A 26,336-nucleotide genomic window follows, 5' to 3' on the forward strand; every position below is an offset into this window, starting at 1 on the left:
CAATACTGGTTAGCTGTTGTTCCCGTAAACTTGTAGCAGGATATGTGTAAGTCCCAGGAAAACACGAGAAATTCCGAAGAGGCTAAATTCTAGCTCAGGCCACCCCCGACGTAGGGCCCACGTGCGCGGACCCACCAGGCCTCGTTACAGAAGGCTCCACTCCCCTCTCCCTTCCGCGCTCCCCGGCCCGCACTTCCCCGTCAAGGCTGAGGCGCCAGGTAACTAAGGCAAACCTGGGGAGACACCTGTGGCCGGCGACCGAGACACTTTTCGGACAGGGTGTGAGGAGGTCCACTGGAAGCGGGAGGGACAGATTCTTTGACTCTCCAGCTATCTGGGTACCCGCCCCGAGGTGAGACCACAAAACCGGCCTCGGACCCCGGGGACTTCCAAACCTCCAACCCCCTCCTGCGCAGGTGGTGAAGACTCCGGTCCTTAAAGACTGCGCGTGGTGCCCACGAGCCCGTGGGTGGGTGGCGGGGCGGGGCCATATTAAGCCCCGCCTCCTCCGCCCGGCTCGAGCCTGCTGCGGACCGCTAGGCCGACACCTAGGCCCTCGCAGCCAATCGAGAGACGCGGCGCAGTTTCAAATAAAGACGGCGGGTGAACATGGCGTCTGCTTTTGGGTCTGGGAGGTGATCGCTGCGCGTTCTGTGGTGAAAATGTGGCGGGTGAAAAAACTGAACGTTAGCCTGTCGCCTTCGCCCCAACCGGTGAGCAAGAGAACCTCAGGGACGGAGAGAGCTGGGTCGGGGCTTTGGGGCGGGACGCCGCAGCGCCGAGTGTCCCGGAAAGCTGGGTCGAGGGGAACCTGGGGAAGGGTGTGTGTGTGTGTGGTCTATTACCGGTCCTGCCGCTTAGGCGCGGCTGCGGTGGAAGTCTACTCTTCTATTGCCCCAGGAGCTTCTTAGAAAGGGAAGAGGGGCCGGCCTGGCCCAGCCCAGGCTTTCTCACACTCTGCTTTCTCAGGGAAAACCAGCTATGAGAACTCCTCTCCGAGAACTTCTCCTGCAGCCCGGTGCCCTCACCAACTCTGGAAAAGGGCCCCCGATAGGCTACTCGCCGACCTCATCACTGTGCAAGCTGGGATTGCAGGTGAGATTCGCCTGGCTGGCTTCTCGACTGGGCTCTTCGCCGAGGTCGAGAGCTCAGAGGAACAGAGGGCCAAGGCTGGAACGTAATTAATAAGGATAATGAAGTCTGCTGCCTTAGTGACATCCATTTACAGCTATTCAGGCCAACAGAGAGGTGCCCTAGGGTGGTTAAAGGAAATCCACGGGGAACCCAGACCTCTATTTAGCTGTTAGTTTTTATCACCTCCTCCCCCGTTAAACCCTTACCAAACTACTGAGAAACACTATCACTTTGATTAGTGGTTCTCCCGCTAATGTGGGCTCACACGCAGAGATCAGTCAGCTGCCACAGTGAGGCAATACCCACGTTCATTCCAAGAGGTTGCCAGAACTCTTCCTGGGATCAAGTTACCCCACTAGAAGGCAGGGTACCTGGACAAGACTTCTTTTAAACTAACCCCATGTAGAATTGCCCTCACTGAGTTGTACTTTTTTCAAAAGTCTTGAGAGAAGTAGCACGTGGAAACTGCTTTTCAGTTGTTGTAAAAACTTGCCAAGGAAGGAGATTGACCCCTCTATAAAATTCCTTAAAGAAATTTCTTTTAGAACTTAACTGCCTGGGATACTTGTCTTCCTGAAGAAATTGCTATCCTCTTCTCTTTCTTTCTGATAAGGAGAACTAGGTAGTCTACCGTATTTTCCCTCTTGCTTTGGCTTCTAGAGAGCTCAGGGTCAAATTTGATCATCAGATATAGCTACTGTTACTCCTTGAAATAGGAAGATTTGCTTCCTTTTTCTTTTCTATGATTTGGTATCTCATTAACCTCTATCTGCCCTTTTTCATGCAGACTAAATTATTTGTAACATTTTTATTTTTAGTTGATTTTTTAAAATATATTTTTAATTTACTCATTTGTCAGAGAGAGAGCACAAGCAGGCAGAGTGGCAGGCAGAGGCAGAGAGAGAAGCAGGCTTCCTGCTGAGCAAGGAGCCCAATGGGAAACTCGATCCCAGGACTCTGGGATCACGACCTGAGCCGAAGGCAGCCGATAAACAGACTGAGCCACCCAAGTGTCCCTATTTTTAGTTATTTTTATTTTTTCTTTAGTAGGCTCCATACCCAAAGTGGGGCTTGAATTCAGGACCCCAAGTTCAAGAGTTGCATGCTCCACCCACTAAGCCATTCCGCTGCTCCTTTGGAGTCTGAATTATTTTTGAGATACAATATAAATTAAATAGGTTAGAGGAGGAAAGAAGAATATGTAAAAACAGAGACTTCCTAAATAACATATGTATAAAGGTAGCGGCCTTTCTTAAAAACACTGTTTTAACACTTACTGGCCAGTAGAACTTTCTGGTGGGGGGGTTGTCATTTGAGCATCTGACTCTTGGTTTCAGCTCAGGTTGTCCTCTCAGGATCATGAGATTGAGCCCCATGTTGGCTCTGCAGTCTGCTTCCCCTCTCCCTCTCCTGCCCCTCCCTCTGCTCGCTCACCCTCATTCTCTCTCTCTCTCTCTCAAATAAATAAATAAATCTTTAAAGAAAAAAACAAAAAACAACAACAACAAAAAAACACCCAAAACTTTCTGGGTTGAAGGAAATGTTTGATAATATGTGTTGTCCAGTATGGTGGCCATGAGTTTTGTAGCTTTTGAGCACTTGAAAGGTAGTTATTATGACTGAGGACCTAAATTTTGACTTTTAGGGGAGCCTGGGTGGTTCAGTCATTTAAGTGGATGCCTTTGGCTCAGGTCAGGATCCCAGGGTCCTGGGAGCAAGCCCTACATTGGGCTCCCTGCACATCAGAAAGCCTGCTTCTCCCTCTCCCACCAACTCCCCCGCTCCCCATACTTGCATGCTCTCTCTCACTGTGTCTGTCTCTGTCAAATAAATAAATAAAATAAAATAAAATTTTTTTAAATTAAAAATAAAATAAATTTTGGTTTTATTTAATTGTAATTTACCATATTAGTACAGTCTAGGTTAGAAAAAGAGTACCTGCCTCCCTTTCCCTGCTCTCCTATGTGTGTACTTGTGCTCTCTCTCTGTCTCTCTCTCTCAAATAAATAAATAAATCCTTAAAGTAATTTTCTACATCCTCACCAACACTTGGTACTTTTTGTTTTGTTTTTTATAGTGGCCATTTTAATGGGTGTGAGGTGTTATATCATTGTGGTTTTTATTTGCATTTCCTTAATGATTAGTGATGTTGAGGATCTTTTCATGTACTTGTTGGTCATTTGTATGTATTACATCAAGAAATGTCTATTTTCAAGTTTTTTGTCCATTTTTTTTTTAAAGATTTTGTTTATTTACTTGAAAGAGAATGAGAGAGAGAGCATGAGAAGGGGGAAGGATCAGAGGGAGAAGCAGGTTCCCTGTGGGACTCGATCCTAGGACTCCAGGATCATGACCTGAGCCTAAGGCAGTCGATTAACCAACTGAGCCACCCAGGCACCCCAATTTTTTGCCCATTTTTAAAAAAGATTTTATTTATTTGACAGATCACAAGTAGGCAGAGAGGCGGGCAGAGAGAGAGGGGGAAGCAGGCTCCCCACTGAGCAGAGAGCCTGATGTGGGGCTCGATCCCAGGACCCTGAGACTATGACCTGAGCTGAAGGCAGAGGCTTAACCCACTGAGCCACCCAGGAGCCCCTTTTTGCCCATTTTTAAATTGGGTTATTGTGTTGTGGTTGTTGAATTGTAAGAGTTCTTTATATATTATATATTACCAGTTTTAAGATTTTCAAATATTTTTTCCATAAGTGATTTTTAAAAAAAAATGAATAGGAACTTGATAAACACAGCAAAAACTGTAAGTGCACGTTTACATCTCTGAGTCTTTGGTTTGTTTATTTAGTTTCTGAGCTATCTTTTGCATACTGATTTATGTTTTTTATTTCATATCTTCATTTATGTTTTATTACGATAGTGCTCTAACCTTACTAATATTGCTGTCTTTGCTCTCTTTGTTTGCTTTTATCTCATGTCTCTTTGTCATCACTTTATTTTCTACTTTTCCTTTAAAGCACTTTGAAAGAAAAACTTTTAAAAACTGAAAAAAAAAACAACAAAAAACTGAAATAAAGAGATGCCTGGGTGGCTCAGTCCGTTAAGCCACTGCCTTTGGCTCGGGTCATGATCCCGGGGTCCTTGGATCCTTGCTAAGCTAGGAGGCTGCTTCTCTCTCTGCCTCTGCCTGTCACTCTCCCTGCTTGTGCTCTCTCTCTCTGACAAATAAGTAAATAAATAAAATCTTAAAAAAAAAAAAACTGAAATAAAATGTGTGAAAGTACATAAAATATACAACTTAACAAATTTGTATGAAGCACCTGTCATTGTAATCAACACTCGGTCAGCAAAGTGCCAGAATATCAGAAGCCCTTTTTAGCTTAACCTTATGTTTTAAAGTTTTATCCACTGATGTAAATGAGAGATTTCATGTAAGTCTGGTTTTTTGTTTTTTGGGGTTTTTTGGGGGTAAATAATTGGTCTTTCTATCTCAAGCTTCTGAAATAGTTTTATCTTCCTTATATACTTCAGTAATTTTATTTTTTCTTAACAGTCTTGCTTGGAACTTGGTAAGCCATTTCAATATGCAAACTCTGGTCTTTCTTTACCTTGGAGAAACTTTCTTTCTTTTTTTTTTTTTTTTTTTAAAGATTTTATTTATTTATTTGATAGAGAGAGAGATCACAAGTAGGCAGAGAAGCAGGCAGAGAGGGAGGAGGAAGCAGGCTCCCCGCTGAGCAGAGAGCCCGATGTGGGGCTCAATCCCAGGACCCTGGGATCATGACCTGAGCCGAAAGCAGAGGCTTTAACCCACTGAGCCACCCAGGTGCCCCTTGGAGAAACTTTCTTATAATATTTGTTAATTATAATATTTGTTGATTTGTTAATAATCAAATATTGTTAATTATAAAATTTGTTAATTTCTTCATGGAACTATTTTCTTCACATGTTAGATTTACTGGATTTATCTTCCAGTTCTTTTAGGTCTTCCCTAAGGTTTATATTTCTTTGTATTTTTGTCTTTGCTTTAAGATACTTTTCCACTTGATCCAGGCCAGTAATTCCAACCTCTACTCTGATCATTGTCTTTCAATTCATTTTATTGAATTTTTTAATTTAAAGTAATATTTATTATTTCCATAAGGGCTTTGTGTGTGTGTATTGTACTATTCTCTTTTAATTCAGTTTGCTGAATTTTTTGTTTAAAAGTACTTTTTACTATTTCCAGAAGGTCTTTGTATATGTGTGTTGTTGTACTCAAATCTTCTTCCATTGTCATCTGTTTCTTCTATCAGCTGTTTTGTTAGGGTCTACTTTTTCTAACTATCTTAGGATTTGTCCTTTCTGTGGCTATTAGATCCATTTAAGTACAGTCATATTTTCCTTTTCTTGTTCATTGAGTCTCAGGACCAGCAACCCTGCAGGTGGTAGAAGGCGCAGTAGTCTTTGTTGCTGTGAACCAGCATGTGGGGGGTTATCAGTCCTTTATAAGGCACCAGGAGGAAGTCTCTGCTCTTCATTTTCCTCTGCTGTAAAGGTTAGAGCTCTAAAAATCCCAAGGGTTAAATGGGTTCATCCCATGTGTTTCAGGACACTCTCAGCTCTTGAGGCCAAGGAGACTAGGTCACTACTTCAGGTTGACGTTGCCCTTTTTCCTAGGGTCCATAGATTTCTGTGGTCCCCAGCAAGACAGTACACTAACTCTGGTCCCCAATTTCTCATCTATCCCAGAAGAGGGAAAATCTTGGAGCAACTCTAGAGTCTGGCAGAGCTTACCTAGAGATCCTTCCTACCCATTCCTCTAAAAGTGGGTTGGAGTTAGGATTGGAGACAAGTGGGTCACATTCAAGCTACCATCTCCCCAGGATATAGATAGATTATCTCAGCCTTGTTTATATTGTAGGCTTGTTCACTTGCAAAGATCTAAGTTGGTTTCCCAGCTTTAGTCAGGGTTTAGTTTAGGGTTTCTTTAGTGAGCAGCAAGACTTAGCCAAATTTTACCTACACAGAGGTAATGAAAACTCTTCCTTTGAGTTCAGACAATATTCTGTACCCATAATTATATGTTGGGAACCTGAATTGACTGCCTTGGTCACCTCCTTTTGTTTTCTTTGGCAGGAAGTCAGCAACACCACATCTCCACCCAATTTTATCAATGCCAAGAGGACTGATTCCCCTTCAGAACAGTTCACCCATCCCTCAAAGTGGCTAAAAGATCCTTGTCAGCATGAATCAGTTGAGCAGCCCCTAGATCTGAATCCCCAAACCAACTCTACTCCCAAAATATCTGAGGAAGCTGTAGATCCACTGGACAATGTGGTTAAAACCATGGTCCTTGTACCCTCTCCAGTGAGACAACAGCAAGACGTTACACTTGAAGCTCATTTAGATACTATGACAGAGACAAACAGCATCTTTCCAGATGAGCCTCTGAGGCCAGGAGATCTGCTAAGAGAAGGGGTGGCAGCCTGCAAAGAGGACAGCTTTTCAGAAGTTGTTCCTGCTATGCCTGATAAACCTACATTTCCGTATCCTCCATCCCATATCTTGGAGTGTCTACCAAATCCCTGTTCAGAGCAACAGCCACACTGCTCCAAAGAAAGCCTCAGGGGTGGTAGGACTGAGGCTGTGGTTGAGGACTTAGTCCCTTCGGAAAGTAATATCTTCTTGCCTTCCTCCATGCTCTGGATCTCCCCTTCAACTGCCTTAGCAGATTTCCCTGCCAGTCATGTGGACCCAGGGGAGGAAATTGAAGAGCACAGATCTGTAGAGGAAAGAGAACTTAGCTTTCCCACACTCCCTGAGAAGGTTGAGTTAGGAGATCAAGCACTTGTCTCAAATATGGGAGATACTCCATCCACATGCCTAACTCCAAATCCAGGAGAGATGGAATCTCAGGCAGCTCCAGACCCAGCAGTAGAAGATGCTGGTAGGGTTCTCATCTCTGATACAGGGCCTTGGATGTCCCCACTGGCCTGGCTGGAAAAAGATGTAAATACTTCGATTATGCTGGAAAATCTCCACCAGAGCTTATCCCTTCCCTCTGTGCTTCGGGATGCTGCGATTAGTACTACCCCTTTCCCTACTTGCTCGGTGGGGACTTGGTTTACTCCCCCAGCAGCACAGGAAAAGAGTACAAACACCTCACAGACAGGCCCAGCGGATATCAAGGATGGTACTTCTGAGACAGAGCACCTCCTATGGGGGTAAGTGTCCCTGTATCTTTGTGCCCCTGGGCTCCATTACCCAGGACCTGCTGCTCCCCTCCCCTCACCCTTTCTTTCTTCTCCTCATGTTCTTTTCTTGCTGCAGCAACCGTCCTCCGGATCTAACTGCCTTATCTCGACATGACCTAGAAGATAACCTGCTGAACTCTCTCATCCTCCTGGAGGTTCTCTCCCGCCAGCTGCGGGACTGGAAGAGCCAGCTGACTGTCCCTCACTCAGAGGTTCGGGACAACAGCACACAGACTGACACATCTCCCAGTGGGGTAAGAAGGTTCCTCCCAGTGGGCCTTCTTCTTTAAAATATGTATAAAAGCTGAGGATCTGGAAAATCCCTTAGAGCTGTGGGTACTCACTATACCCCTGGGATACATCGTCATTTTCCAAGGGAATATAAGCAAGGAAAGTTTTAAAGGAATCAGTTTCTAGATGTTCATCTTTCACATGTACTCTTTTTTTTTTTTTAATTTTAATTTTTTATTAACATATAATGTATTATTAGCCCCAGGGGTACAGGTCTGTGACTCACCACACATGTATTCTTAACTAATTTTTTTCTTTCCTACTTCCCCATTCTCAATGGCCCTTTCCTACTTTACTAAAGAGCAGCATATTCACGACCTATCCTGAATCTTACATTGTCAAGGAATAGCAATCAAAGGACAATAGAAAATCTTTGTGTACATGCTGAGAAAGCAAATGGCTGCAATGGTAATGTAACACATCATGTGGATTATTAAAAATTTTGACCGAAGTTCACTATTGAGATTTTTGGCATGTTTCTCCAAAGGAGCGCCTAGAATTGGGTCTTTTCTTCCTCCATTCCTACTTATTCTCATTACTTATGTGAAGCAGATTCTCAGTTCTTACATCTAGAAGAAAGGAAAATCAGCATAGAATTGTTGCTGAGGCATGTCTTAGTGTAGGAATTATAGTAATCCACAGACACATGAGTTAATAAGGGGAGGGAATTGCTGTCCTTTTTATTAATAGATTATTCCCAATAAAATGTTACTGGGTTAAATGGACTTCTGTTGTTGCAGAGATATTGATTAATAATAGACTTAATATATTATAGACTTAAAATATATTACATGAGGATAAAATTCTGAGCGTAAAAATACAAGGTTCAAGGAAGAAAAGGGATGATAAAAAATTTCTGACTCTTTTTAAAGATTTATTTAGTTGAGAGGGAGAATGTGCATGCATGCAGAGGCAGAGGGAGAGCGAGAAGGAGAGAAGCAGACTCCCCACTGAGAGTAAAGCCCAACGCAGGGCTTGATCTCACCACCCTGAAATCATGACCTGAGTTGAAATCAAGAGTCAGATGCTTAATCAACTGAGCCACCCAGGGGCCCCCAAATTTCTGATCTTTTTTTCTTTTAAATTTATTTTATTTTGGGGGCCCCTGGGTGGCTCAGTCAGTTGGGTGTTTGCCTTCGGCTCAGGTCCTGATCCCAGGGTCCTGGGATCGAGCCCCGCATCAGGCTCCCTGCTTGGCGGGAAGCCTGCTTCTCCCTCTCTCACTCCCGCTGCTTGTGTTCCCTCTCTTGCTGTGTCTCTCTCTGTCAAATGAATAAATAAAAATCTTTAAAAAAAATTATTTTATTTTTAAAATTTATTTTATTTTAAATTTTTTTAATTTTTAAATCTATTTTCATTATTATTATTATGTTTTTAAATTTCTGACCTTTAAGAAGAGCTTGTGTGTGCATTTTTGAAAAAGATTTATTTATTTGAGAGAGAGTGTACATGTGCTTGGGGGCAGGGGCAGAAAGAAAGAAAGAAAGGGAGAGAGAGGATCCTCGTGTGAACACCCTACTGATTGCAGAGCCCCATGTGGGGCTTGATCCCAGGACCGTGAGATCATGACCTGAGCCAAAATCAAGAGTGGGATGCTTAACTGGCTGAGCTACCCAGCGGCCCCTGTTTATGCATTTTTTTAAAAGATTTTTTATTTATTTATTTGACACACAGAGAGAGATCACAAGTAGGCAGAGAGGCAGGCAGAGAGAGGAGGAAGCAGGCTCCCTGCTGAGCAGAGAGCCAGATGCGGGGCTCGATCCCAGGACCCTGGGATCATGACCTGAGCTGAAGGCAGAGGCTTTAACCCACTGAGCCACCCAGGCGCCCCTGTTTATGCATTTTAAAAAATATATATTTTATTTAACTATTTGAGATAGAGAGTGAACGAGAAAGCAGGAACAGGGGAGCAGAGGGAGAGGGAGAAACAGGCTCCTGCTGAGCAGGGAGCCTGATGCAGGGCTCAATCCCAAGACCCTGGGATCATGACCTGAGCCAAAGGCAGACACTTAACCAGCTGAGCCACCTAGGGGCCCCTGTTTATCCATTTTTTAATGGTGTCAAATAGGTATTAAATTATTATGGTATGTGTAGTATTTATACCATTGGATATATTGAAGAGTGATTTAACAGTTTTATTCCAAACTACCAATATTTATTTATTTATTTATTTATTTAAGATTTTATTTATTTATTTATTTGAGAGAGAATGAGCGAGAGAACATGCTGAGCACGGAGCCTGATGTGGGGCTCAGTCCCAGGACCCTGTGATCCTGACCCCAGCCGAAGGCAGAAGCTTACCTAACTAAGCCACCCAGGCACCCCTCAAACTATCAATATATTTTTTTAAAGATTTTATTTATTTATTTGATAGAGATTACAAGTAGTCAGAGAGGCAGGCAGAGAGAGAGGAGGAAGTAGGTTCCCCACTGAGCAGAGAACCCGATGCAGGGCTTGATCCCAGGACCCTGAGACCATGACCTGAGCCTAAGGCAGAGGCTTTAACCCACTGGGCCCCCCAGGCACCCCTCAAACTATCAATATTTATAACATGGTTAAAATTACAGCCTTTATAACATTTTAAACTTAAGAGTACTCTTTCAAGAGTAGTCTTTCAAGGTTATTCTGTGAGATATGAGAGGAAAACAGTTCAAAGACCACTATTCTAGAGGATTCTGGTTGTGACAGCACAGGTTGAGAAAGGAAGGGAATGGTGTCCAGGGAAGGAATTGAGTGCCTCAGTCTTGTGTCCTTTGAGATAACGGGTAGCTGCTGCTAAGAAGAGCTGGACTCCAAATGCCCAGAGACCTGGGGTTGAAAATATCCTCAACTTTACCTTCTGCCAAAATCCTGACCTCTTTCCCCTCTCTTTCCCTGAAGCTTGCCAAATCCCTTTGGAGGCCACTGAGCCAGAGCCAAAGAGAGGCAGTGACAGCACCTGCCGCCATTCCCTATTCCCTATTGCAGTGTCCTGTCCTTCCCGCTTGGCTGCCTCCTTCACACTAATCTCATCACTTGCCTGACTGCCCCGCTCTGAGGAGCATGCGTGCCCTGCCCGGGGCTCACAGAGTGCTGTGGGCCTTACCACACACGATGTGGTGGGGAATAATGGCCGCTCTGCAGGGGAGGCGAGCAGCGAATGCCACAAGCTCTGTCCCCTTAAATCCAGACTGCTGTAACATCATGACTCAGCACTGCTGCTCCCACAGGTTTTGTCTCAGATGATGGCTGCCTTTCAGCAGTAATGACATTTCTGGGCTTTTCTCTCAGAACCTGAGTCTTTGTATGGCTCTGCTGTCTCAAGATCATACTTTTCCACTCTACACAGCATACTAATTTTTATCTGCACTAAGATAACGCATAGACAGAGAATGAGAAAAATGACTAAGAAATATTTGAGAAGGTTACTAGAAATTAAGAGAATTACAAATTAAAACAATGAAATTAAATGAAATTAAAACTATTTTCGTCTCACAAAATGGCAAAAAATAAAATAGATAATACTGGTAAGTATTGTCCCATTGTCGGTAGGGTGTATAAATTGGTTCAACCTTTTTTGAAAGTAGTTTAAGACCGTTAAAGCAATTCAGACTTTTTGACCCAGTAGTTCCACTTCTAGGGATGTATCCTAAGAGTTAAAAAAAAAAAAATGCTGCATAAAGACAGTAGCTTTTTTCGAAATGATGAAAAAATGAAATGAAAAATAGTGGTACATCATAAGATGGGATATTCTGCAATGTAATTTTATTTATTTATTTATTTAAAGATGTTTATTTGAGAGAGAGAGAGAGAATGAGCAGTGGGGAGGGGCTGAGGGAGAGAGAGAGAAGCAGACTCCCTGCTGAGCGGGGAGCGGATGCTAGATTTCAGGACCTGGAGATCATGACCTAAGCCAAAGGCAAATGCTTAACCAACCAACAACCACCCAGGCGCCCCGCAACATAATTTTAAAGTATGCTTATGAAGAGTTTTTAATAACATGGAAAGGAAGTATAACATAAATCATGGCTTTTAAAGAAAGGAAATTAAAAAAAAGAAAGGAAATCAGAGTTTAGATAATTTCTGAAAGGCTTCGAGGTGAGGTAAGGTATCAGTGGAAGTTAAAAATGAGTGTACTCTACTTTGATAGGTCCCCCTAAAGCAGATGTTCCAGTCTCAGGCTATTTCAGTGAAGAGAGTGAATATAAACTCAGGGTTAAATAACATTAATATAATGAAATTAAGTAATAGAACCAGGCCCCCACGTTTATTTATGTTATAATCTTAGTTGTGCATATTCAGATGCATCCCAATTTCAGTGGCACTATTGTATAAAAAGATAATCATCTTAGAATTTATTGAATAAGGTAGTTTCTTTTTTCAAGATTTTATTTATTTGATAGAGCACAAGCAAGGGGAGTGGCAGGCAGAGCAGGGAGAGCCCGATGCAGGGCTCGATCCCAGGACCCCGGGATTATGACCTGAGCCACCCAGGCCCCCTAAATATGGTAGTTTCTTTCTAAATCAGTAATCTCCCTGACACCTGAGGGAAATAATATACTCCTCAGTTACAGCAAATCCCTATAGCCAGAAAATCTCTGGTGTGGAGTTATAGTGAAATCTTTCAGGGTAGTTGCTATACTGTTGGTTAAGAATCATTGCTCTAGGGGTCCTTGGGCGGGTCAATTGGTTAAGTGGCCAACTCTTGATTTCTGCTCAGATCATGATCTCAGGGTCCTGGGATAGAGTCTGGGTCTGGATCCGAGGTCAGCAGGGAGTCTGCTTGGCCCTGTCCTTCTCCCTCTGTCCCTCTCCCCACTTAATGCTTGCTGTCTCTCAAATAAATAAATTACATCTTAAAAAAAAAAAAAGAATCATTGCTCCAGATGGTGAAATTATTAATGGCTTCTTTTTCCATTTTATTCACTCTATATTTCCAAACTTTTATAAACCTTTAAACACATGTCATCCTTATAGTTAGAAAAAAGGTTATTTTGAAAAGGAATTTTTTATGTACCTCTGGATTTTTTTCTGACTCAGCTTCCTCGAGCTGTGAGCCTTGCTCCTGCTTTTCTTAGGAGAGGCTCCTGGATCTTGGCAGATGGGAGCGGGAATGTGGCGCTGGTGGGGCATGTTGCCTCTGCAAAGGGCACACTTTTGTTTCTCTGACTAGATAAGTAAGAAGCCTCAGCATCTTCAGGAGAGCCAAGAGATCGGACAGGCTCTGCAGCAGGCCAGGAATGTCATGGTAAGTACTGATTGCCTTTTTACCATCTCTGGGTGTCCTGTGACGATCAAGAATGAGTCTTGGGGCACCTGGGTGGCTCAGTGGGTTGGGCCGCTGCCTTCAGCTCAGGTCATGATCCCAGGGTCCTGGGATCGAGCCCCGCATCGGGCTCTCTGCTCGGCGGGAAGCCTGCTTCCCTCTCTCTTTCTCTGCCTGCCTCTCTGCCTACTTGTGATCTCTCTCTCTCAAATAAATAAATAAAATCTTAAAAAAAAAAAAAAAAAAAGAATGGAGAGTCCTGGGTGGTTAGCAGATGGTGATTATCTTCCTACTGGGAGCTTGAAACTGGGGTCAGTTGTTTCCCCTCCCAGTGCCCTTGGTTATTAGTTCCAGCTTAGTGACTTTATTTGGTCTCTGGTCTAACCTAACCACCTTTCCCTTTACAGCAGTCGTGGGTGCTGGCTTCTAAAGAGCTGATATCCTTGCTTCATCTATCTCTGTTGCACTTAGAGAAAGATAAAATTGCCGTGAGTCAGGAGGTAAGCAGCACGAAGGTGAAGGCACTCCAGTGAGACTGAAAGTCCAAAAAAAGGAACCGAACGCGGTGTCTGATTCTTATCTTGTAGTCTCGGCATGCAGAAACCCTGGTCTCCTGCTGTTGTGACGTGTTGAAGAAGTTGAAGGCAAGGCTCCAGAGCCTCAAAGCAGAAAGGGAGGAGGCAAAACACAAAGAGGAAATGGCCCTTAGAGGCAAGGACGCGGTAAGGTGCCAGGCCTTTGTTCCTGGATGTGGGAGGTCTCTTCTTCAGGGTTCCTGCAGGAACACAGAGTTACTTTCCCTCTTCCCTCAACAGGCTGAGGCTGTGCTAGAGGCTTTCTGTGCACATGCCAGCCAGCGCATCAGCCAGCTGGAACAGGACCTGGCATCCACCGGGGACTTCAGAGGCCTTTTGAAGGAGACCCAGGCCCAGCTGGTAATTTGAAGGCATTTTCTTCCCTGGGATCTAAGCTGACACACCGGGAGGATGGCCATATCCCCGCACTCTGTTGTATCCAGAGGGAAGGGGCCATCTCTGTAGGCAATCCTTCTTGTGTAGGTTGGGCTTCATGCTGAGCAGGAAGAGGTGGCTCAGCAGACGGTGAGTCTGACTTCAAACCTACAACAGGACTGGATATCCATGCAGTTGGATGTGAGTATTTGGGGCCATTATATCACCCTTTACTCCCAGCCCACCCTGTTAGGAGCCCTGCCTCGAATGTGCTCTCCTGACCTGCTTGCTTCCCCTGCTAGTATGTAACATGGACAGCCTTGCTGAGCCGGTCTCAACAACTCACAGAGAAACTCAAAGCCAAGAGCCGGCAGACCCTGCAGGAACGTGATGCTGCAATTGAGGAAAAGCAGCAGGTACAAACCAGAAGTGGGGACTTCTTAGGCCTGGTTTCCTCCTCCTCCTCTGTAGAAGGCCTTTCTAATGAGTGGTATCATTAGCCTCTTTCCCTGGTTGTGTCCTTTTTCTCCTCTGGGTTTGGAGACCAGCCAGGTCCTTTCACTGTAGATGGCTTTGGGCCCAGTTTTTTCCTTTTCTCTTTAGTACCTTCTTCAGCTACTTTTCTCCTCTTTCTCCTTTTTACTGGGAACCTTATTTCTGCAGTGTTGCTGCCCAGGAGCAAGGTGCTTTGCTGTTCTGTCCAGAAAGAGAAGCTGGGCTTAGTCCTAGGATTCCTGATTCAGGAAGAACCATAGGAGAAAAATCTATCTTTTCTTAGGTTTCCAGGGAGCTGGAACAAGCTACTACCCATTTAGAGGACTGCAAAGGCCTAATAGAACAACTGGAGTTGGAAAATAGTCGTCTAGCAACAGGTAGGGGTGTGTGTTTGTGTGTGTGTATGTGTGTGTGTGTATGTACACATACATACATGAACAAGCCCTGTGCCCTGCTGAAGCCTGGCGTGTGGCAGTAGAGCAAGGAAGTGCTGTGGAGCATTTTTTTCAGAGCAGAAGAATAGAGAGGTTTTGGCCTGATGACTACATGGTGTCATTAGGATACTTTTGGTTTAGATCTCCGGGCTCAGCTGCAGAGTCTGGCCAGCATGGAGAGTCAGCTAAAAGAGCTACAGAGTCAGCATGCCCATTGTACCCAGGACCTGGCCATGAAGGATGAGTTGCTCTGCCAGCTGACCCAGAGCAATGAGGAGCAGGCTACTCAGTGAGTCACTATCGGGTTGTGGTGGCAGTCGGCACCCAGGGTGTAGGATGGCTGGGATCTAACAGAAGGTCTCTGGCAGATGGCAAAAGGAAGCGGCAGCACTAAAACACACGCAGGCAGAGCTGCAGCAGCAACAGGCCGTCTTGGCCAAGGAGGTCCAAGACCTGAAGGAGACCCTGGAGGTGAGGAACATGGCTGGGGGCAGGGGAGCCGGGAGCAGTGTGCCTCTTACCTGATGCTGTGCTGGTGACGTTTGAGGCTGGGGACCAGGAAGAGCCTCTGTTCCCAGGGCTCTGAAATTTCCCACTTAGCTCATTTTCACCCCCTCCCTCTCTCGCCCCTTGCCTTCCTTCCTTTTCCTGTGTCCCCAGTTTGCAGACCAAGAGAATCAGGTTGCTCACCTAGAGCTGGGCCAGGTGGAGTGTCAGTTGAAAACCACGCTGGAAGCACTCCGGGAGCGCAGCCTGCAGTGTGAGGACCTCAAGGACACTGTGGAGAACCTGAAGTAAGATTTCTACCTTTCTGTGCTTCACCTACTAAGTGTTTATGCTTCCTCGGAGCACTTCGGAAACTGCAGTCTCCAAGGAGACTGTGACATGATCCAAGAACCTCTTGTTTTCCTCTTTTTTTTTTAAAGATGTTATTTATTCATTCGAAAGAGAGAGAGAGAATGAGAGTATGAGAAGGGGGAGAACTAGAGGGAGGGACAGCAGACCCCACACTGAGTGCAAAGGCTGAGGCCGGGCTGGATCCCAGGACTCTGAGATCATGACCTGAGCTGAAATCAAGAGTCAGACACCCAACTGACTGAGTCACCCAGGCACCCCATGTTTCCTTTTTGAATGAAGCTCTGTGCGGGGATTTGGGAGAAGAGTTCAGAGAAGGTTGCCTGATCTTCGGCTGTTTTCTCTATTCCTTCCTGATTTCAGGGCTAACCTGGCTAGCACCATAGCAGAGAACCAGGAACAACACCTGGAGAAGACCCGCCAGTATTCCCAAGAGCTAGGGGTGCTGACTGAGCAACTACGGAGACTCACCCTCTTCTTACAGGCAAAACTAAAGGAGAAGGTAGGATCCAGGGATTCCTTCTCTTCCGTTCCAATCATATCTTCAACCAAAGACAATTTTATTCCTTCCTTCCCAGTCTGTAGATTTTTTATTTCCTTTTCTTGTCCTACTTCATTAGCTAGAACTTCCACCACTACATGGAAAGGGAGGGGTAAAAGGGGACATCCTTGCCTCATACCTGATCTTAAGTATGATGTTAGCTGCAGGCTTTTGTAGGTTGAGGAAGTTCTCCTCTATTCCTAGTTGATGAGAGTTTTTCCAGTTGTATCTTTATCATACAGAATGGTCTTCCTAAAACGCTACTCTTCTTCCATCTCTGACCTTCACTGACTTTCAGTCACCTACAGGACTTCATCCTGTCATCCTTTTTTTCATCTGTTTCCTGCCTATTATGAACACTTTACTCCAACTAGACTGCCTGTATACCACATGTCTCTAATCATACATGCCCCGTCTCTAATCATACATGCCCCGTCTCTAATCATACCCAGACTTGGGCTGTTACCATGCCCATTTTCCTCTGTCTTCAAACTAGAAATACCTTTTCCTTTCTTTATCCTCCTTATTTCAACTTCTTTCAAATGTTCCAGAATCACATGGACTCAGTGATCTGCTGTATTCTTCATGAACTTACTCTCCTTTTGCACTTGCATTAGTTTCCCTCAGATGTCTGTTCTCTTCATCTAGATTATGATGTTTAAAGAAAGCAGATGGGACACCTGTGTGATTCGGTTGGTTAAGCATCCCACTAGATTTCAGCTCAGGTCATGATCTCAGGATCATGAGATCAAGCCCCAAGCTGGGCTCCACACTCAGTGTGGAGTCTGCTGGAGATTTTCTCTCTCTCCCTCTCACTCTGGCCCTCCCCCTGCACTCACTCGTCCTCTCTCTTTCTCTCTCTCTCAAATAAATAAAAAAAAAAAAAAAAAAAAGGGGGCATCTGTGTGGCTCAGTGGATTAAGCCTCTGTCTTTGGTCATGATCTCAGGGTCCTGGGATCGAGCCCCGCATCAGGCTCTCTGCTAAGCAGAGAGCCTGCTTCCCCCCACCCCACACCGTCTGCCTACTTATGAACTTGCTCTCTTTGTCAAATAAATAAAATCTTAAAAAAAAAAACCAAAAAAACCCAGAAATTTAGCCTTTCTTCTTTGCCTTTCCCACAGTGCACACCACACAATAAATTGTTGATATCTTTCAGAATAGTTAATTAGCTTATTCAACATTGAAAGGTACAACCAGGATCCTGAAATTTGGAAGTGCTTATGATCTGACCCTAGTGTGTGCTGAGCACAGAAAATGTGAAAGAATCTACAGTGTTGCAGGGAAGACAGGTGTAACCTTGACATCTTGACTTGGGATCATGATAGAGGTCTTCATGGAGGAAGCAGCAGTTATACCTTTGAGAGTTAGCATGTCTTCTCAGAGCAGGTGATCCTTGGGCAGAGTCTTGAGGTTTGGAAGGTGGGGGTGGGGCAGGGGCAGGGTTATGTAGGAAGGCCTACTAGGCAAAGTCAAGAGAGTGCCCTTCTGACTATGAAAGTCAGAGAGGCACTGTGTGTACTCTTCTTGTAGTGTCTGCCTTGTAACATGACCTGGGTTAGGTGCTGGGGCCACAGGTGAACAAGACAAGGCCCTGCTCATATGGAATTTGGCAGGTTTGGAGTCTGGGAAGTAGCTTTTCAGTATAGAAGCTATATGGGGCAAGAATGACAAGGAGAGGGGCGCCTGGGTGGCTCAGTGGGTTAAAGCCTCTGCCTTTGGCTCGGGTCATGATCTAGGGGTCCTGGGATTGAGTCCCGCATTGGGCTCTCTGCTCAGCGGGGAGCCTGCTTCCTCCTCTCTCTGCCTTCCTCTCTGCCTACTTCTGATCTGTCTCTGTCAAAGAAATAAATAAAATCTTAAAAAAAAAAGAATGACGAGACAAGACTAGAGAAGTAGACAAGAGGCCTGGAGGCTTGAACTAATGGCGATTATAGAAGGGTTAGAAAGGAAAGGGTGGACTGGATGAATTGAATACATATTTAGAAAATAGAAGTAATAGAACCTGGTGACCAATTTGGTGTAGGAGTAATGTGGAAGAGTGAAGGGTCATCTCTAAATTGCTGGAAAGATGATGATACCTTCTAGAACTGGGGGTGGCACACTTTTCCCATAAAGTACAATATTGTACTTTCGTCTTTTTGGCCATGTTGTCACTCTCTTAACTACTCAACTCTGCCTTTGTAGCTCAAAAGCAGCCATAGATAGTGTGTAAATAAATGTATGGCTGTATTTCAATAAAGCTTATTTACCAAGACAGGTGGCAGGCCAGATCTGAACCACAGGCTGTCATTTGCTGCCCTCCCAATCCCCCGGCCCTAGGATCATAAACTGGAGGAGGAACAGATTTTTGGTGGGATGGGACAGGGAAAATGGTGAGGTCAGCCTTATGTAAACTAAATTTCAGGTAGACTATGGAGCGTTCTGGTAGATTTTTCACAGGCTTTTGGGTCTGGAGATTGGGAAAATAATCTACTTGAGAGAGACAAAGTTCATCCACGTAGTAGTAGCTGTTTTTGTGGAGTTCCCCAAGGCGAGGCCTAGGGAATGGATTAGAGTATAAAGAAGGCCAAGGATGAACCAAAAGGAGTCCAACAGTTTAAGGAACAACCTGTGGATAAAGAGAAGAAATAGTCAGAAAGTTATGAGGCGTGTGTATGAAGGAGAGAGTCATGTCCCAGAAGCTGAGAAAAGGAAGTTTCTTTTTTTTTTTTTTTTAGATTTTTTTTTTTTTTTTTAATTTGACAGAGATCACAAGTAGGCAGAGAGGCAGGCAGAGGGTGTGGGGAGGAAGCAGGCTCCCTGCTGAGCAGAAAGCCCAATGTGGGGCTTGATCCCAGGACCCTGGGATCATGACCTGGGCTGAAGGCAGAGGCTTTAACCCACTGAGCCACCCAGGCGCCCCAAGAAAAGGAAGTTTCTAAAAGAAGAACATGGTGATCGATTATGAAATAGGTCAGGTAAAACAAGAGCTGAAACATGTCTGTGGAATTTGAAAGTAAGGATGTCCTTAGTGAACCAAACAAGTTTTGGTGGAATGGTGAGGAAGAAGACTGAGTGTAGTGGGGTAGGGAGTCACTAGATGTGATAATTTTAGGCGGGAAATATAGGCTTCTTTATCTTTTTCTTGATGGGAGGGGAAAGAGAAAAGGCAGCTTAAAAATGGGATTTAAGTTAAGAAGGTTTTTGTGTTTAATTGTTTTTTTTTTTTTTTTTTTTTTTTTTTTTTTGAGAGAATTAAATTCTGGGAAAGGAGCTATTGAGAAGGTGCTGATAGAGAAAAAAAAAGAGTAGATGGAACAGCATTCCAGAGGAGGTGGCTGCTCGGTACCTGGAAGTTCAAGAGATCCCTAAGCCTGAAGAGCCACTGACCATGTTTCTCCTCTACCCTTAGGCTGAACCAGAGACCCCCATGGTAAGCACAGCCTGTGCTCCTGCCCAGGAATGCCCTTCGCCTACTGACAGCGCCTTCTTGGGAAATGTCTTGACAGCAATGGCGGATGAAGGTTAAAGGCCCTGGGATTTAAGGGTGGGAGAGTTGTGGTCCTGGCTTCTGTTATGGCAGACCTTTACTGGGTCACCAGAGGGGCCCTCTACCTTGGTTGGTTTTTGTTTCAGAGCCAGAAGCATCTCCTGTGCCCTTGCTTGGAAGTGACAAGAGTGCTTTCACCCGAGTAGCATCAATGGTTTCCCTTCAGCCTACAGGTTAGGATGGGCTCCAGGGATCCTGCCTCATTTCTAGATCTGGTACTCATGATAAAGAGTAAAACAGTGAGAAGTAATTTGCTCTAAAAACCTCAATTTTACATGGACTCATTTTATTTCTGCCTTTTGGGATCTGCAGTGTTCTGGAAATTCAAATCCTATGGGTGGGGAACATGGATAAGAGTTGTGGTGGTGATGACTACCCACACTTCTTCCTTCCAGAGCCCAAGGGCTCTGCTTCCAGCTAGCACTTGCTCTTTCAGAGATCCCAGGCATGGAGAAGAGCCTGGCAGAAATGGGTGCAATGACTCTGGAGCTTCAAAGCCTATGTTCCCTGCTGCAAGAATCTAAAGAGGAAGCTGTCAGGACTCGGCAGCGAAAGATGTGAGTGGAGCGTGGTCTTGATCAGAGGGGGCAGGTCATGTGAGACAGCTCCTTATGTCCAGGGCCCAGCCAGCACCTGGGAGGACAGAAATAATGCTGAATTTGTCCCTCCCCTAGTTGTGATCTGCAGGCGAGGCTACAGGCCCAGGAAGAACAGCATCAGGAAGCCCAGAAGGCAAAGGAGGCAGACATAGAGAAGCTGAACCAGGCCTTGTGCTTGCGCTACAAGGTGAAGGAGGGGCCTAGAAGTGGGGCGATGAAGAACTGGGGCAGCTCTACTGGCCCATTGGGAGCAATGGTCTCTCCAGGAATCTGGGTGGTGGGGATTTTCCAATCCTTGCCCTAGTTTTGCCCTTCCTGGGGTCAGACATTTCACACGTTTGGGAATTAGCAATGGGCTGACCCATCTCCCAGGATGACCTAGAAGTCAGGAACTCTGGCAGAACTCTCTCAACACTGAAAAATGCCTTGCCTGATGTAGCCCTAGAGGAAGAATTGGGAGTGTTATCAATTGGTGTTATTGGAGCTGGATAGGGGTCAGACACTAAATCCTATCTCCTGGCAAGGGCTGCTAAGAAGCCAGCTCTCTCAGTGCTTCTTACCTCCCTTTCCCTCACAGAATGAAAAGGAGCTCCAGGAAGTGATACAACAGCAGAACGAGAAGATCCTAGAGCAGATAGACAGGAGCGGCGAGCTCATAGTACGTTCAGTATGATGCCTGGCCCTCTGCCTTCTGTGTCCCTCAGGGCTAGAATCTCAGATTCGGTGGGAAATGGATCCCTGTTCTTCCCTTGTTCACCACATGGGATAATAAGGGTAGAGAGGCCCTTTGAGGGCTACTGGACATCTCTCCATTCTCGTCCCCAGAGCCTTAGAGAGGAGGTGACCCAGCTCACCCGCTCACTTCGGCGTGCGGAGACAGAAACTAAGGTGCTCCAAGAGACTCTAGCAGGTCAGCTGAACCCCGACTGTCAGCCTATGGCTACTAACTGGATCCAGGAGAAAGTGTGGCTCTCCCAAGAGGTGAGAGGTGACTCAGAGTTAGCAGAGGAGCTGGGCAGCTGGCGGGAACCCTAGGCTGTGCCTCTACTGATCTGGATATACCTACAGGTGGACAAATTGAGGGTGATGTTCCTGGAGATGAAAAATGAGAAGGCAAAACTCATGGTCAAGTTCCAGAGCCACGTAAGAATTCCCATGCCATTCAGGGCCATTTCCCACTACTACTAGCAAGTGCTCTGCAGTATTTTCCTTGCCCCACAAGCTATGCTGTTCTTTTGAGTGTAGGACTTAATGCATCCTGTCTGTTTTCTAGAGAAACATACTAGAGGAGAATCTTCGGCGCTCTGACAAGGAGTTAAAGAAACTAGATGACATTGTTCAGCATATTTATGAGGTAAAGGAGGGAGGGAGTTGATGTAGCTAAGGCACCTGGCATAGGGCTTGGCCCCAGGAAGTACTCAGGAGCATCTCTGTGGTTCCCAGCCTGTGCTGAGCCCTGGGCCTGACTCACTGTTGCAGGCTTCTCTGTGGCTTCTGCCTTCTCCCCTCTGACCCAGTTGGTGCTTCCTGGGGCTGGGAGCCTTGGACTTGTGACCCTAAGCTGCATTTTATGCCTCTTCCCAGACTCTGCAGTCCATCCCAGAGGTTGTGAGGGGTTGCAAGGAGCTACAGGGATTGCTGGAATTTCTGAGCTAAGAAACTAAAAGCTGGAATCTGTTTCACCCTTTACCTGCAGTACTCCCTTACCCCCAACACCAGGACCAACGGACAAAGAGCTAGCTGTGTTTAATGTTATTTAAATAAAATATATTTAATGTATTTCTTCAAGTTCACTGAATCCTGTGTTTTGGGTGTGGGGGATGGATGAGGTTAGAGAACCTTGTTGGCTCTCCTGCCTGGGCTCCCTCCATAGCACCCTCCCCCTGCATCCAGAGCCAAAAGCTCCTCCTCCCTTCTCTTGCTTCCTCAAACACTCTGGGCACTGGACTGCTTGTTCCCTGGCTCTTAGCCTGGGGGTGGGACAGACAAGGATTCATTCTCTTACCTTCTCCATCCCCCCTCTAGGCTAGGTCCTAAATAAGAGGGTGAGGACAGAGAAACTCATTCCTACTCTCTGCCCTGGACTACCACACTTTGCTCGTGCCTCTCCTTACCCCACCAGTTGCAACTACTTAGGTGACTCTCCTTCATCAGACCAGGCTCAGTCTCCTGCATCCAGCCCAGTGCCCGGCACATGGTAAAAGCGATTGTGGCAGAAATGAGGGCAAGGCCAGTTCTTGCCTCCGGGGACCCCAGTGGTAGGGAGGTGGGAGTGGGACGACAGCCTCCTAGAAGCCTGCGGGGTAGTCACTCCACCTCGTGGCCCCGCCTCAGTGGGCGTGGCTCTGTCGGGTTACCAGTCCGGGGAGGGGGCGTGGCCAAGGCGGGGATGTGCCCTCCCCTCGGGGGAGTCACGTAGCTCTGCGGCGTCCGCAGCCTCATTTACAGGAGCCTGAGCTTCAGGCGCAGCTGTTGCGGAATTGAATCCGCACCCTTCCTGTGGCTGTCGCCGCTAACTCGCTGCGCACCTTGCTGCTGCACACAGGTGAGGTAATCCGGCGAGGCAAGAGCTGCTCAGCATCTCTCCTTCCTCTCCCTGACTCTTCCCTCTATCACCCTTGCCCTACTCCCCGGGGGTCCTTGGATGTGCCTTCTCGGTTCTCTTCTTAATCCTCTCTCCTTTCTGTCCACTCGGAAACCCTATGGTTCAGCCTCTCCCACAGGACCCCTTCCTCTTAGCTCTCATGCCCGGACCTCAGCTTTTCTAATCCCAAGTCTTCCTCTGCCTACAGAATTTTTCCTGGGGGTCAGCCTCTCCCAACCATCCCATTTTCATCTCAGCCTACTCCCTCTTCTAGGCTAAGTTCCTGGTCCAGTTGTCTTGCCTACTCTCTCCCACTGGTTTAGGTCTTTCCCTTGGCTAGTTAGCCTGTCTCCCTGTCACCTCCCCACAGATCTCCCCGCTCCATCCTCCTTTTCTCAGGCCCTTTGCTCACTCCTTTCAACCCTGGTCCTTTGCTCCCATCTGGTTACAAAGGCAGTCAGATTTGGGGTATGGAAAAGAAGAGGTTACAGAAGCCTATGGCAGTTGTGTGTGCCACTCCGGCTCCCCACTTGTCACCCACTTTTCCTCCAGAACCCAAGGGAAGAGGATGATAGGTACTTTTGCTTCATTCTGAAGCCTTGGAAGTAAGTATGCTTTTCCTAGGGGTCTTGCCGAAGATGATAAAATGGAAGTTGCAAGGGCCAGGGCTTATGTCCTACCTGAAGGGGCCAGATTCAGTGAAAGGACTGGATCTTTGTTTGGGCAGTAGTTTCACAAGAAGACCTGTAGCTTCGGGCAGTTCACCTACCCACCCCCACCCTGCATCTTTCCCCAGGGCTGGGAAGGGTGCCCACCAGGGACAAAAGGAGATGTGGGAACTGGGGCCCTAAGCCTGCTAGCTGTCAGAGGGATTGGTGCCACTGTGTTGCCCAGGACCCACGCCAAGGACTACGGCCTTGTTCCTAGCTCTATGCTTGTTGGGAGATGGGGGAGGCCATTTGGCCCCCATGTGGCCAGGAGAGGAAGCAGAGGAAGTCGTAGGTCGGATCCAGCTTTTATATCTTGTCTCTACTCCACAGAGCTGTCACCATGCCCCACTCATACCCAGCCCTTTCTGCTGAGCAGAAAAAGGAGTTGTCTGACATTGCGCTCAGGATTGTGGCCCCAGGCAAAGGCATTCTGGCCGCAGATGAGTCTGTAGGTAGGTGGGGACCTGTGGCTAGGTGGGGTGGGGTAGAGATGGCCAGAGAGCCCTGGGAATGAGCTGGCTACCCCTCTTTTTTTCGCCTCCAGGCAGCATGGCCAAGCGGCTGAGCCAAATTGGTGTGGAGAACACAGAGGAAAACCGCCGGTTGTACCGCCAGGTCCTGTTCAGTGCTGATGACCGTGTGAAGAAGTGCATCGGCGGGGTCATCTTCTTCCATGAGACGCTCTACCAGAAAGACGATAATGGTGTTCCCTTCGTTCGTACCATTCAGGATAAAGGCATTGTCGTGGGGATCAAGGTGCAGCCACTGGCCCTTGATGGGGGCCGAACATGGAAATGGAAATAGATATGTGTGTGTGTGTGTGTGTTGACAAGGGGAATCCTGCCGGGGTTCAGCCCTCTGCCTGTGTGTTTCCCCTACAGGTTGACAAGGGCGTAGTGCCTCTAGCAGGGACTGACGGAGAAACCACCACTCAAGGTACAGGATGGGTGGGTGAACACCACAGGGTTGTTGGATGGTTGATGCTGGCAAAGAAGGGTAGAGTGATGAGGCTGGCACTATGCCTGCAGGGCTGGATGGGCTCTCGGAACGCTGTGCCCAATACAAGAAGGATGGCGCCGACTTTGCCAAGTGGCGTTGCGTGCTGAAAATCAGTGAGCGCACACCCTCAGCACTTGCCATTCTAGAAAATGCCAACGTGCTGGCCCGCTACGCCAGCATCTGCCAGCAGGTATGTGTGTGTGTGTGTAAGGGGCTTAGGTGGGTGCCCTGTGCCTAGTGGGGAGAGGGGTACAAGGGTTTCTTCCCCTCCCACCTGCTGCCCCGCCCAAGCTACTCTGCTCTTACCTGCAGAATGGCATTGTGCCTATTGTGGAGCCTGAAATCCTGCCAGATGGAGACCACGACCTCAAACGTTGTCAGTATGTTACCGAGAAGGTGAGTCCACAGCCGCACACAGACACATAGTGCAAGGGTGGCCTGACGGGGGAGCCTGTTCCCCATAGTCCCTGGCTCAGATGCAGGCACTCACCCCAAGCACTCTTTACACTGTCCCAGAACACACCTGCGAGTTTGAGCCTATACTGACCCTCACAGTCATGCCCACCTTCCCCTAAAAAAGGGGCCACCAGAACCTTAGTAAGCCTCCTCTGATCTCCAGGTCTTGGCTGCTGTGTACAAGGCCCTGAGTGACCATCACGTGTACCTGGAGGGGACCCTGCTCAAGCCCAACATGGTGACCCCTGGCCATGCCTGTCCCATTAAATATAGCCCAGAGGAGATCGCCATGGCAACTGTCACTGCCCTGCGTCGCACTGTGCCCCCAGCTGTCCCAGGTACTACCCTGCTTCCTAACTTGCTCCTGTCCCTAAGACCCATTCTCAGGTTCTTGTGGCCTTCATGGGTCCCGTGCCCTGGAAAAATAGGGGCTTGACCAACCAGTTTGTCCTCTCTTCTCTACCCTAGGAGTGACTTTCCTATCTGGGGGTCAGAGTGAAGAGGAGGCATCGCTCAACCTCAATGCTATCAACCGCTGTCCCCTTCCTCGGCCCTGGGCCCTCACCTTTTCCTATGGGCGTGCCCTTCAGGCCTCTGCCCTCAATGCCTGGAGAGGGCAACAAGACAATGCTGGGGCTGCCACTGAGGAGTTCATCAAGCGGGCTGAGGTAGGGAGCTAGAGATGGTGGTTGTGGGAGAGGGGTATGGTTAGGTGGGAGGGCAGCACCCACAGACTAGAGGCTGGGCAGGGTTTGGCACCTGTGGGCAGTGTCAGCCCGCTTACTCCACCTCCCTCCTACCCCGCACCCTTTTGCAGGTGAATGGGCTTGCAGCCCAGGGCAAGTATGAAGGCAGCGGAGAAGACGGGGGAGCAGCAGCACAGTCCCTCTACATTGCAAACCACGCCTACTGAGTACGCATTCCACACCACAGCCCTTGGCCTGGCCACCCGCACCCTGTTTTGCCTCTAGTTACGGCTAGGACCAAATAGCCATGCAGAGCAGAGATGCCTCCATATAGCACTGAGTCATCTTCCTTTTCTTGTCCTCCCCTCCCCTCTCCCACTGCTGCACCGGGGACCATTGGATGGGAAGATAGTGCGCCCCTTGTGACTGAAGACAGGAGAAGTTGCTAGAAGTCAGAGCAGGATGGCTGGGTTTCCCCCTGCCTCCTTCAGCCCCCACAATTTCCTCATGATGTGGTAGCTTCTCCTTGGGCTTTCCTTGCCTGCCCTGTCTCCTGGGATCAGAAAGTAAAACACCAGACGTGACTCATGCCTTGGGTACATACCACAAAGCAAATAAATGGTAGCAAACCATGCTAA

General features: G+C 47.0%; 2 protein-coding genes across 4 annotated transcripts; both read left to right on the plus strand.

Annotated features, from left to right (window-relative positions):
- Positions 1–594: 594 nt before the first annotated feature.
- LOC111151457 (sperm-associated antigen 5-like) lies at positions 595–22,339 on the plus strand. Of its 3 annotated transcripts, none has more exons than XM_022509460.1 (24): positions 595–713; positions 970–1,095; positions 6,205–7,292; positions 7,399–7,576; positions 12,766–12,840; positions 13,266–13,358; positions 13,446–13,580; positions 13,674–13,793; positions 13,917–14,009; positions 14,111–14,224; positions 14,587–14,680; positions 14,879–15,026; positions 15,106–15,208; positions 15,398–15,531; positions 15,956–16,094; positions 19,527–19,638; positions 19,751–19,837; positions 20,101–20,221; positions 20,339–20,450; positions 20,841–20,921; positions 21,089–21,244; positions 21,332–21,406; positions 21,537–21,617; positions 22,289–22,339. In XM_022509460.1, the coding sequence occupies exons 1-24, from the start codon at positions 663–665 to the stop codon at positions 22,298–22,300; spliced, it is 3,528 nt and encodes a 1,175-aa protein (XP_022365168.1). In that variant the 5' UTR covers positions 595–662; the 3' UTR covers positions 22,301–22,339. The 3 variants fall into 3 exon arrangements, with proteins under 3 accessions (XP_022365168.1, XP_022365166.1, XP_022365167.1); XM_022509458.1 differs by lacking the exon at positions 22,289–22,339 and adding an exon at positions 21,848–22,038; XM_022509459.1 differs by lacking the exon at positions 22,289–22,339 and adding an exon at positions 21,848–22,038 and having other exon boundaries at positions 13,269–13,358.
- A 345-nt stretch (positions 22,340–22,684) lies between these two features.
- Positions 22,685–26,336, plus strand: LOC111151458 (aldolase, fructose-bisphosphate C). Its single transcript, XM_022509462.1, has 9 exons — positions 22,685–22,808; positions 23,888–24,009; positions 24,102–24,313; positions 24,439–24,493; positions 24,586–24,746; positions 24,869–24,952; positions 25,176–25,350; positions 25,481–25,680; positions 25,830–26,336. The coding sequence occupies exons 2-9, from the start codon at positions 23,898–23,900 to the stop codon at positions 25,923–25,925; spliced, it is 1,095 nt and encodes a 364-aa protein (XP_022365170.1). The 5' UTR covers positions 22,685–22,808; positions 23,888–23,897; the 3' UTR covers positions 25,926–26,336.

This window comes from Enhydra lutris, unplaced genomic scaffold (genome assembly GCF_002288905.1).
Source record: "Enhydra lutris kenyoni isolate GAN:26980312 unplaced genomic scaffold, ASM228890v2 scaffoldscaffold26, whole genome shotgun sequence".
NCBI lineage: Eukaryota > Metazoa > Chordata > Mammalia > Carnivora > Mustelidae > Enhydra > Enhydra lutris.

Bases quoted from the DNA above. Each gene is read 5' to 3' on its own strand.
- LOC111151457 (XM_022509458.1), top strand. From the start codon at position 663: ATGTGGCGGGTGAAAAAACTGAACGTTAGCCTGTCGCCTTCGCCCCAA. The intron at 14,681-14,878 runs GTAGGGGTGTGT...CTTTTGGTTTAG, and splicing joins AAATAGTCGTCTAGCAACAG to ATCTCCGGGCTCAGCTGCAG. The intron at 19,639-19,750 runs GTTAAAGGCCCT...TTTTTGTTTCAG, and splicing joins GACAGCAATGGCGGATGAAG to AGCCAGAAGCATCTCCTGTG.
- LOC111151458 (XM_022509462.1), top strand. From the start codon at position 23,898: ATGCCCCACTCATACCCAGCCCTTTCTGCTGAGCAGAAAAAGGAGTTG. The intron at 24,953-25,175 runs GTGAGTCCACAG...TCTGATCTCCAG, and splicing joins GTCAGTATGTTACCGAGAAG to GTCTTGGCTGCTGTGTACAA. The intron at 25,681-25,829 runs GTAGGGAGCTAG...ACCCTTTTGCAG, and splicing joins AGTTCATCAAGCGGGCTGAG to GTGAATGGGCTTGCAGCCCA.